The sequence below is a fragment of the Aplysia californica genome, unplaced genomic scaffold (assembly GCF_000002075.1).
Source record: "Aplysia californica isolate F4 #8 unplaced genomic scaffold, AplCal3.0 scaffold00155, whole genome shotgun sequence".
Classification (NCBI taxonomy): domain Eukaryota; kingdom Metazoa; phylum Mollusca; class Gastropoda; order Aplysiida; family Aplysiidae; genus Aplysia; species Aplysia californica.
In genome coordinates this window covers 44,460-55,909 of record NW_004797425.1, presented here as the reverse complement: position 1 = coordinate 55,909, position 11,450 = coordinate 44,460, and the positions used below count along the sequence as shown (strand labels likewise).

At 39.5% G+C, this 11,450-nt stretch overlaps 1 protein-coding gene across 2 annotated transcripts in view; it reads right to left on the bottom strand.

Annotated features, from left to right (window-relative positions):
• Window positions 1–339: 339 nt before the first annotated feature.
• The window catches only part of LOC101849126, a 45,870-nt gene continuing 34,759 nt past the window's right edge, over window positions 340–11,450 (bottom strand). For both annotated transcript variants that reach the window (XM_005097450.3, XM_013082010.2), the window contains exons 16-20: window positions 10,917–10,981; window positions 8,044–9,878; window positions 7,170–7,223; window positions 5,630–5,743; window positions 340–2,073 (exon numbers count right to left, since the gene is read on the bottom strand). In XM_005097450.3, coding sequence (XP_005097507.2) covers window positions 1,849–2,073; window positions 5,630–5,743; window positions 7,170–7,223; window positions 8,044–9,878; window positions 10,917–10,981 — 2,293 coding nt within the window. In that variant the 3' untranslated portion in view covers window positions 340–1,848. The remainder of the gene's footprint in view (window positions 2,074–5,629; window positions 5,744–7,169; window positions 7,224–8,043; window positions 9,879–10,916; window positions 10,982–11,450) is intronic.

The window sequence follows — 11,450 nt, the reverse complement described above, 5'->3', positions numbered from 1 at the left end:
AAAGCAAACACGTGACATATCACATAGTTTAGTTTTTTAAAGTTTTAGTAGAGGTTTTACGGCGCTCACAACTGCATAAGGTCATATGAGCGCCAGAAGATTAGAGGTGTTACAAGAGAGTAACAAACATAAAAAAGAAGAAGGGGAGATAAGGACGATAGATGTTTCATAGGAAAAAAGAAGCAAACCACACCAGAGCACCCGCCAACCACCCACTCACATAGTTTGCTACCAAATAAATGTTTTGTAACAGTCACTGATATTCTCTTGCTACAACCCAGCATCTCGATACAAATGTTAACAACCAGATTCATATATATAAAAACAAAAACGATTAACCTCTTTCTTACACATGAATTCAACACTTTATTTGACAGAAGTATTAACAGAGTTTCAACATGGTAATGACCACAATAGATATTTAGTTGAATAAATAACAGTGGCATGACAACAAGTGTAAATCACACTGAACTTCAAAGCTTTTCAGTTTCAGTCAAGCACTCTTCAGTTACAAGTCACGAACTACACTCCTCAGCATAATTATATTATACTCATCTCATACTCACAAAGCAGTAATCTCATTGCTTTACTATGTACAGTGGAATCTCCTTAAACCGAAATCTGCAGGAGAGCCAGATTTTCTCAGTTTAGGTGGGTTTTCTTTTCAAAAAGGTTGCTCATAAATACTCATATATAGAAGGAAAAAAATTGAGGGATTCAAAAATAGTTTCATCTTCATTCTGTTTACTGCTGTTTTTGGATTAACTGTGTTCGGTTTGAGTGGATTCCACTGTATTTAAAATTTAGCTTTATAAAAGAATATCTTAATAATCTCAGGATGGTGAGGCTTATCAGTATCAGTATGCAAACGAGGAAAACTTTAAGCATACCTCTTTCTTGATCTAAGGGCATTTGAAGCTGGGACCGCAAGGAGGTCTGACTGTTCACAGTCAAAATGAAATAACTAGAGCATTTTACTAGCATTTTAACTCTAGAGTCATTCGCTGTTCTTGTATACTACTCATAGTGACCAAAGCTTCTGAGGGGCGTAAGACAATAATAATAATAATGATTATATAATGGCGATAACACAAATGCATTATACGGTCAGAGATGACTGAGTTTGTTGAGACTGAGGACACTGAACTGTTTCTGTCAGTCCGTCTTATCTTTTCCTTGCACTAACTACTAACTGACCAATATTGTGTGCTTCTCTTTACTCAAACAACAAACTGAAGGTAAGGAATGCACTGTCAGGGAATATAAGAGGTAGAGTAATCATAAATTACATAGGAACAAAGTACAAAGTCTAAAAATTGGAGTAATGCCGTGCTGATAGCTAATATTGATTTTTTAGCTCTTGTTGGATTTTCCAAATTTAGAAATCTATTCAGCATCAAAAGAGAAGATGTCTAGATGTCTTTTTTTCCTCACTGCCATTATGATGATGTAGGATTAAGTCTGGCCCAACAACAGCTAGTGCTGTAAGTGATGGAAGGCCAACAATCAAAAACAGAGATGCACTTTTTTTTGTCTTGGCCTAGTGCCAGACCGTAACTAGTCATCTACAAAATTCATGAAATGCAACTCCATCCCGATGCCACAGTAACAAATACATCATGTATGACATACATAAAATGAAAACAAAGTGGACATACTTCAATCAGTAGGCAAATATATGTACAAACAATATATATACAATATAGATAGATACAGCTTTCTTGTACACACTACATCTCTCTTCAATTTTACTTCTCAAACTCAAACATTTTAATTCAGACATCTTCACCACTCTCTTCACTTTTATTTAAAAAAAAACAACAAAAAAACTTGGATATACATTCAATCCTATTCATCATCATCATCATCATCACCAAAAGTGGCAGAGAGAGCATTAGGAAGTGGGCGACTTGTCATTCTAGCAGACTCAGAGAAGCCAAACACAACTCTATCCCTCAGTGGACGAGCTGGCTTCCTTTGTGGTGGACTGGGACGTCTCGCGGGGCTAGAGGGTGACTTGCTGCGAGCTGAACCTGGAGGGGCGGGACCTGAACTTCCAGCTCTTTGGGCTTCCTTTGGACAGAAGATATTAAGAAAGCTTGAGACACTCTTAAAGTTACCTAAAAATAAATTTACGAAATTTGATCTTAACCCCCCATGTGGTACAAAGCTGGTCTGATCGGACCCAGTGGTCCCAAAGTATCATGATTTCACACAACTCTCAAAGAGCTAAAAACATTTTTTTTTTTTCTTGTTTCATACTGGGGGACATTAAAAAGACTTTTTCTACTGTTAATTTTAACAGATTTGTCTCAAATGGAAATATGAGTTTAAACGATTTATTTTAAATACTGGGCTGAGTGGTCCAAGTATCAAGAAATATAATATCCATTGGTCTCAACTCAGAATGTTAAAAAAGGAGGAACTTTCGTCGTGATCACGACAGAAGACCATTTTTGCGAGACACCCATTATCATTATACTGCTTAACCCTAAAATGCTGAAATAAAAACCACCAATTTATCAAAGCTAGGTTATTTCATACCAATTTGAGGGTTTGGAAGATAATTTAAAGTAAAAAAGTAACGCTAACGGAGCTTAGCTAACGGAGCTTAGCGGAGGAAACGGCGGTAGCAGAAATAAATAGCAGAACATTGAGACCCGTGAATATCAGAAGAATGGCACTCTCAACTTTTCTCATTTGTGCTTGTGAGGGTGCATGTGTGCATGGTTATTTAATTTTGTGTGAGGATGTAGCATTGGAAACACATATTAACTCACTGAATCCCGGGAGTTTTTCCCAAAATTGTACCCAGAAACTGGTCATTTTGGCACTTGTGTGAGGACCCACTGGTAACCAAAAATATATTCCAATTGCTGTGGGATTTGGGACAAAGTACAGCCTAAGATGGATCTTTAGACGTACCAAATTTGAAGTACGTAGCTTCGGTAGTTTTCCTTTGGAGTGTTGTACAAATTTGACATTTTTGGGGGCCTATAATTTTTTTTCCATGGCCGAGTGAGCAAGAGCAAGCCCACATTGATATTCAAATAGGCTTGTGAGTGTCTAGATCTATGTATTGTATGTCATGTATAATAAAGACTGTTGAATTGCGAGACATGCTCAGCTGATAAGTGTGAACAAAAGTGCTGAAAGTGCCTTTTTTAAAACCACGATTTGTCCATGTGTAATGACAGTAGAAACAAAATTCCAGCACTCCTCTAGGCAGAAATGGCCGGAGAAATAATAAATTGACTTTATATAAAACTTGAGTCCGTTTTCCGAAACGAGCATAACTAGTTATAACTAGTATACTGAACAAAACTATAGGACTAACCGATATATCTCGGTCAGAGGATTGAGAGAGTAAGAGGCCAAGAGTCGGAACCCAACTTTGTAACTGACAGCTCTGAGCACGGATGAAAGAAAAAAAGACCCCCGTTTCGGGCTTGTTGTTTTTCTATTAACCTGAATCATCATCAGAAGAGAATTCTCCAAGATGAATAGTGAAAGCCGCCGAGCTGAATCATTTTCACAGCTAGAATAGATCTAGACCTACGATAAGAAATCTTCCACTAATTTTTACACAGCATTAGGTTACCACTTTTCTAAGTATGGGCTATTGTGTGAAGCTTACTTATGAAAATGTCTAGTGCGAGTATACAAACAAAGTAGAACTGAAACATGGTCAATCTTTCATTCTAAAAGTAATAGAAGTGTGGTAACCCATAGGCAAAATTCTCAGGGGCACAGAAATCTTCAATACGTAAGAATTTCAGTCTATACAAAGACAAATAAGCCAGGCAGGAAAACTGGATCAAAACATTACATGAATAAGAAAGTCTGTAAGTCTCCTCAACATGCATAATTCAGTTCATAGTTGCTTGGAATATTTAGATTTGCAGATAAGGTTCTTTCCCCATTTATTTTTTTTTCCTACCTCAGCTAGGATCAGCCATTTTTCCTCAACCAAGAAGCCTTTCCACTTCTTTTGCTCTGCCACGGTCCACTTTCAACAATGATTTCACAGAGACCTAACTTTGCGGAATGCCAGTAAGCTGTACATACTGTGTAAAAAGGAAGTGCCATGACACACGCGGAGACCATACAGGAAAATCCTATGTGCTTTAAAAAAAAAACCTAAACTTTTTTTAGTAAGTGTTTTACTGCATTTGCAACACAATAAGGTCATATGTGAGGCATCGTGGTGAAATCAGGCTCTCGTCAAAATAATGAGAACTGAGAAATTGGCATTTTTCAGCCAGTTTGGAATTTTAAATAAAAATTTTTGTTTCTTGGCTCAACGCCTTGTACGTCCATTGAAAAATACTTTGTGTGTGGATTTTACGGAAAAACATTGATTAAAGGCACAAAAATATAAATTTGCAGTTTCCAAGGACTCTTAAGCTTATGGAAGTCAACAAACTTTGGTGGCCATTTTCACACTAATTGTACTTCTCAAACCAGGCGACCCCATCTCCTTCAATTGCAAATATATGTTGTGACACATGTAAGTATAAGAGCCGAAGATTAGAGGTGTTACAAGAGAGTAACAAACACAAAAAAGGAGCAGAGATAAACAAGATAGATGTTTGATAGAAAAGAAAGGAGCAAACCACACCAGAGCACTCGCCAACCACCCACGGCCTATGTGTCTTCACACGACTTCACATGCAACTGAAGTGTGCAGGCCTGTGATGTATGGGCACGTCCTTAGCTAACACCATTGCCCTCTGCATCTTGGTCTACATTCATACATGTACCAAGCCCACACGGTCTCTTTCTCTCTCTCTATTTATAGCAACTTCAATACAAGGAATTTGTGGACGTGTTTATTAATTAGATCTACCTTCACTGACACAATTCTTTTTGCTATGTATTACTTGTTCACGCTCTGCAAGTTTGAACAGAAAATATATATTATATATACAGTCGAACCTGTGTAACACGGAATCGCAAGGGAGCGGGACAAAAATTTCGTCTTAGACATGGGAATTTAGGGGGGAGGTGGAGGTTCAAAGGCCCAGCCAGTGGGATCAAGGATCGCTTGTCCGATCGGCAAACAGTGGTCAAAACTTCACACCTCTCAGCTGCTATCCTGTCTGATAGTGAAAAGCGCCAGTCTTACGTATCCAATTACCACCAGTGCTTGCCTTTCATAGGACCACTGTTTGACCTATTAAACACAGAAACGTCTGAACACATCCTTTGGTTCCACCCTTAGTTAAGGCAGGTTCGACTGTATAAGCAGAATATTCTGGACCTGAAAATCTGTTCACTTTGAAAGATTTTGGTTGTGTCTGCAAGAATGTATAAAGTGAACAAACACCGATGTCCAACTCATTTTCACACAGCAGCATCTCTTTCCCTCTATTTTTTAAAGTTCAGACAACCATTTCATTCTGTTTAGTTTTTGTTGCCCTTTTGAAGCCACGAAAATGGGACATTAATGGTTGAGGCACTTGGTCCCTTGAAGGTACTCAACTTTACTTACTTTACTTTTTTGATCCAGCAGCCATCTAGGTTCTAGCCCTCGGCCTTTTGACATGGCAAAGAATGAAGGTATTCAACAAAAATAAATAAACATGAGAATATTAGAAGTTTAAAAAAAAACACCAAACAACCTTACCGGCACTTGTTTTGGTTTCAATCTTGCAGACAGAAGGGCATTTGCTACTTCTGGATTTGCAATCAGTGCCTGCAAAGCTGCATTCGGATCCAAATTTTTTCCTATTGCACTTGACTGTGAAAACAAAAGAGACAGGGGAAATATTGAAGAACCATAGTTCCTTTCATATATGCAAGTTGTCAGTTTTAGAAAGCAGACAACAAGAGGTTAATCCTTTAAAGAATTTCAAAGCTATCACCTCTTTAATGTCTATTCCTACTCTTTTGAAACAAAAAGTGACGTCAGTATCGAGTCTTCACAAAATATACCTCAACATAGATGTAGTAAGCTGCTAGACGAAAGTACTGACTTTAACCCTTAAAACCCTATTCCGCTGGTAACCGCTGACGCTGTATTTTCCTATACCGCTGGCAACCAGTGGTCAACTTTATCGTTTAATTCCCAGTGCTAGAAACAGGGGATGCAACTCCAGATGACTCTGTTGCCAGCAGAAAGTACTGATAATGTCATGAGAGCAGTACCGAAAGTTAGGAAATTTTGTGAGTTTTAAAGAAAAATTAGTCACTTTTCGCTGCCAGGCCCTTCAGGCCGCAAAATTTTTGACATTTTTGATCCTGAACCAGACCCCAATAAGGATCTCCCAGTCGGATATATATCGATAAATATGACAGTTGAAGACAATTGCAATGTTCCGCATGACATTGATGATGATTTTGATTGATAGTGGAAGTGGCAGGGGATCACCACTTGAGCTACCAGAGGCTAGATCTACGGCTGAGTCTAATGATGCTTTGACTGAAGTGGTCAAGGGATCATACACAAGTCTTAACTCATAGAGTTGGTCCTAAAAACCAGTATTTTAACCTTTTCCCTTTTTGTTCAGACTGTACATTTATATATAAATAACATTTTCAAAGTTCAATAAAATCTAACAACAATTAAAGACACAGTAAATAAAACAATGAACCAACCTAATTTTTTCTAGTATCTCAATTTTAATTCAAGATTCTAGGGAGGTATAAAAAAAAAGAATTCAGGGTTTTAAGGGTTAATCTATCACTATTATCCCTTCCACTCTGAGTACAGCGAAAAATATAAAGCAGCTCGGTGATCCTTACACATGATCATCTTATTTTTCACAAAGACAAAGGTTAGTTCAGTCACTACACACGTGTTGGTCATTAATCAGGTGTCAGCCATGATTACCACTGTTGTTAGGGTTTTTTTTTGGGAAAAAAACGTCTGAGGATGCATCAGATAGGGCTGCCCAAAGTGCAAGCTATTTAGTAAGGTTGGAGGTAGCTCGTAGAAGGGTCCAGTGAAGATGCAAGGCATTTTCTTGAAATAAATGGATTTAAAAAATCACCTGGGGGTTTCAATCCAGTTTGGGAGTCCACTGAAATCTTGCTGAATCTGATGTCAGTGAACACGACATTCATTGTACTCATGACAAGTGAGGCAAGACTGACAGTTGATAATTATTGCAGTCCGACAATATCAGGTACTTAAAGCCACAAACTGTTTCTGAGGACAGACTCACCATTTCTAGCAACTTCATGGCAATAGCCTCAGCTTGTGCATCTTCATCCTCATCCTGAAATTAAAAAAAAAAAAATTTAGCATGCACAAATGTAAATTTGTAGAAAAATTTGCATCAGAAGTCTTAAGATGTATTCATCTGTGTGTGTGTATGTGTGTGTGTGTGTGTGTGTGTGTGTGTATGTATGTATGAATGTAGTTGTGTGTGAGTGCGTGTAGGAGGGAGGGAAGGAGAGAGATTTAGTTTTAGTAGAGGCTCGCAACTGCATATGGTCATATGAGTGCCAAGGGGTGGGGGGGGGGGAGTGAAAGAGAGAGAGAGAGAGAGAGAGAGAGAGAGAGAGAGAGAGAGAGAGAGAGAGAGAGAGAGAGAGAGAGAGAGAGAGAGAGGCAGGGAGGGAGGAAGTTAGAGAGGGAGGGAGGGAGGGAGAGAGAGACATAAAAAAAAAAAGTTTAAGTAAGAGTTTTACTGCACATGCAACACAATAAGGTCAGATAAGTGCTGAAGATTAGAGGCGTTACAAGGGAATAACAAACACAAAATAGAAGGAGGGGAGATAAGGACGATATTTGATAGGAAAGAAGGAGCAAACCACACCAGAGCACCCACCAACCACCCACTGAGAGAGAAAGAGATAGAGAGAAAGAGGGAGAGAAAGAAAGTGTGTGTATGTGCATGTGTGTATATATATATATATATGTGTATGTATATAAATATAAAGAATTTCGATTCGGCTCATCACCCACTCTCTCTCCTTTTATACCATCTGACTAAATAACCCTCCTTCAGAAGTATGTAAAGAGACAATTCCATATGAAAAAAACAAACAAAGGACCAATGTATCATTCTGATACATCAACAGAACTTAATTTACCTCTAGACCTGCCAACATTCTTTCATCAGCTGAGTTTCCCTTGCCTTGGGCATTGCCATCACCACTTTTTGACTTTCTTTCATGAGAAGTGGATGGGCCAGCTTGCTCTTCACGTCCTGGAGGTGAGTCTTGAGGAGGCAATCTATGTCTCGAGTGCAAGTTTTGAGATTCTGGACTTGCTATCTTCTGCTGATGAATCCCTTCATTATCCTTCAGTTTCCGTGACTTTGACTGAGACGGGCTAGAGAGGCGATCTGGCCCTTGAAGGCGACTGTGCAAAACTTCAGTTCTTTGCGAATCAAAAGGAAGTTTTCTTCGCTCTGACCGACTTGGAGACTTCCCTTTGGATGACCTCGGACTTCTAGACCGAGGCCTACCAGACTCTTTATGACGTACAGGGCTGTTTCTCTGACGTCTGGGTGGACTAGAGCCTCTTGACGACATCGCTTCCTTCCCTCTTGGGCTTGGGCTCCTCGATGAGTATCTTCTCTTTTTTCTTGAGCTTGGGCTCCAGGAGTCACGATATCTTTTATACTCCGCAGCATCCCGATCCTTGGACCTGTCAGTTTTACCAGTCTCCCGTCTCCTTGATGAAGGAGAGTCTCTGTTTCTTCTCTCATCGGGCTTTGAAGTGGACTTCTCTTTTGCTTTCAAAGTTTCTAAATATGACTTTGAGAAAGGAAGGTTTCTGTTTTCAGTGGCTTTCTCCTTCAGAGATGATGTCTTGATGATTCGCGGAGGAGACGGAGAGCTCTCGGGAGAGGAGTACGCGTTCTTCAGGATTGACAAGCAGTCTCCACTCTTTTTTTTTTTACTCTGGCGCAAAATATTTTGAATGTCTTCTTCCCATTTATCAGCTGTTCGCTGCACTGACGACTTGGCTTTGTCTGAGGAGGTGGCGTGCCTGTAGTCAAACACACGGGTCTCCTCATTCACATTTCTGCTTCTTCTGTCTGCTGGGGGACCTCTTAGAGGCTCTTTTTCAGGGTATCTGGAAGGAGGTACAACATGCCTCTCAGGAGCTTGCTTAAGGTGGCCAGGGGTGGCTTTTGAAAACCTTTTAAGAGGATCTGGATCAAGGTCATTAGAAGGTGGAACAAGAAACCTTTTTAAAGGATCTGGGTCAAGGTCATTGGAAGGGGGGACGAGGTACCGTTTCACTGGATCAGCAGGTGGTTTCAAAACTCTCTTCAAAGGATCTGGATCTAGGTCATCAGAAGGAAGTTTAACATATCGCCCCATGGGATCTGAATTTTCTGGAAGTGGTGGTGGAGGACGATGATACGGATCTCGGTAGTACGGGTCACGGTATGGGTCACGATATGGGTCTCTGTATGGGTCTTTGTATGGATCAATGTACAGGTCACTTCGAGGAGGATAAATACCAACAGGGTCATAGTCAATTGCATTTGGTGGTCTATAAGGAGGTCTTCTATCATAATAAGGGTCATGAGGAGGAAGAGGAGGAGGAGGAGGAAGAGGAGGAGGAGGAGGAGGAAAGCCTTCCATCCTGGGATGAAGTTCTCGCCCACGGTGAGGTTCCCATCTGGGATGAGGTTCCATCCTGGGAGGAGGTTCAAAAGAGCGCCGTTCATCGTAATGAAAATCAGGAGGACCATCATAATCCATCGCTGGGCCTGGTCTACCACGAGGCCTGGGGCCATCATGATCCGTTGCTGGCACGCCTGTACCCCTTCCACGATACTGGAAATCCCGGCTAGACGGGCGAGGTCCACTCCTCTGACCTGCCTCCCAATCTTTGTCTTTCGTCTCTGAAGGCACACCCGAATCCTTTCCATGATCCTGAGCCGCCGCAGAATGCTCATCAGCATGACCTGTGTGTCGAAAAAGATTTTTTTAAAAACTTCATCATTATACGAGACTCCCTGAGTGTTACTTAGCCACTTCTCAAATCAATGATTAATAAGAAAACTAACCCTCTAATTATGCAGAGGTCACCAAACTGCTAACTACAGGTCACGTCTGGCATGCGAGGTCAGTTTGTCTTCCCCGCCATGATACCACCATGCCACACAGGGGGAAAAAAAAAAAAATTGGAAGAGGTGTTTGTAGTATCCTCAGGACTTGGTCACCAAAATAATCTTATTTTATAACTCTACAGTGCATATAAAACATGTTTTAATAGACTTCATAATTTCTAGCTAATGTATCAGTCTTGCTCAGCTTTGATGTGACCTTACTTATATCTAATACACAGGTGTATTGTATTGAACAAAACAGATACCAAGTAGTCTTTCAGTTATTCTGTCCACTTAGAAAAAACTTTGGTGGATCCCTGAAATAAAATTGCAAAGAGCACCTTTGTCACTCATATTATATACAGTATAACACAGATAGCTCGAATTCACCGGGTTGGGCCTCCGTAGTTCGAGTGATATCTTACAGAGATAAAGAAGAAAAAAAAAATGGAACCACAGGCAGTTTGATGGATGCATGATTTCGAATGTTCTGTGTTCGACCTATCGGTGTTATACTGTATACAGCTACAACACAATGAAAGAACCAATATGCACTTCTGAACAATTTCAAACGACCATAACACATGTGGAAGCTTTAAAAACATACAGAATAAATTCTGTAAAATCCAAATTGCAACCCCCAAACCCCCAAAGAGAGAGAGAACAAAATCAGCAACTGTTATAATTGTAGGAAAAGAGGAGAAACAAAACAAAAATATTTTTTTAATTTGTAAAAATCAAAACAACTTATTTGTTCCCTTCAGCATCTTCAAAACAGAAATGACAATATCTGGTTGAAATGACTACATACATTTAATATCAGTACTGAATTCAAAGAACAATAAACCAGAACAGTAAGACTTCGAGGGGTAAATCTATTTCCTCAAAACTTACCAATATTGCTATCTTGCTCAGTTTGAATTGGATCACTTTTTCCCTCATTGTCAGGATTCTTTGCCCTATAATTAAAGACAGAGAAGAATATGTTTCAAAATGCAGGGAATCAGGCTCTCGTCAATTTTTTGACATGTGGAGTTTTTTCTTTCATCTGAAAGCTTATTCATTTGCTTTGATTTCTATTTTTTTTAAAACATCTATCCTGAACAGACATTGAGATATTTGCGATTGAAGGAGGTGGGGTAGCCTGGTTTCAGAGAGGTAAAAGTAGTGAGAAAATGGCTGCCGAAGTTTGGTATCTTCTAAAGTTTGTTGAGAGTCCTTGAAATCTGAAAATTTACATATTTTGTGCCATTAATCAATGTTTTTCAATAAAATTCACATGCTAATGTGTTTTTATAAGGACGTAATAGTTATTGAGACCAACAAAAAAAAATGTGATCAAAACTGCCAAAAGAGGAAAAATACCAGTTTCTCCGATTTCATTATTTTGATAAGTACCTGATTTCACCATGAAGCCTCACATATAAC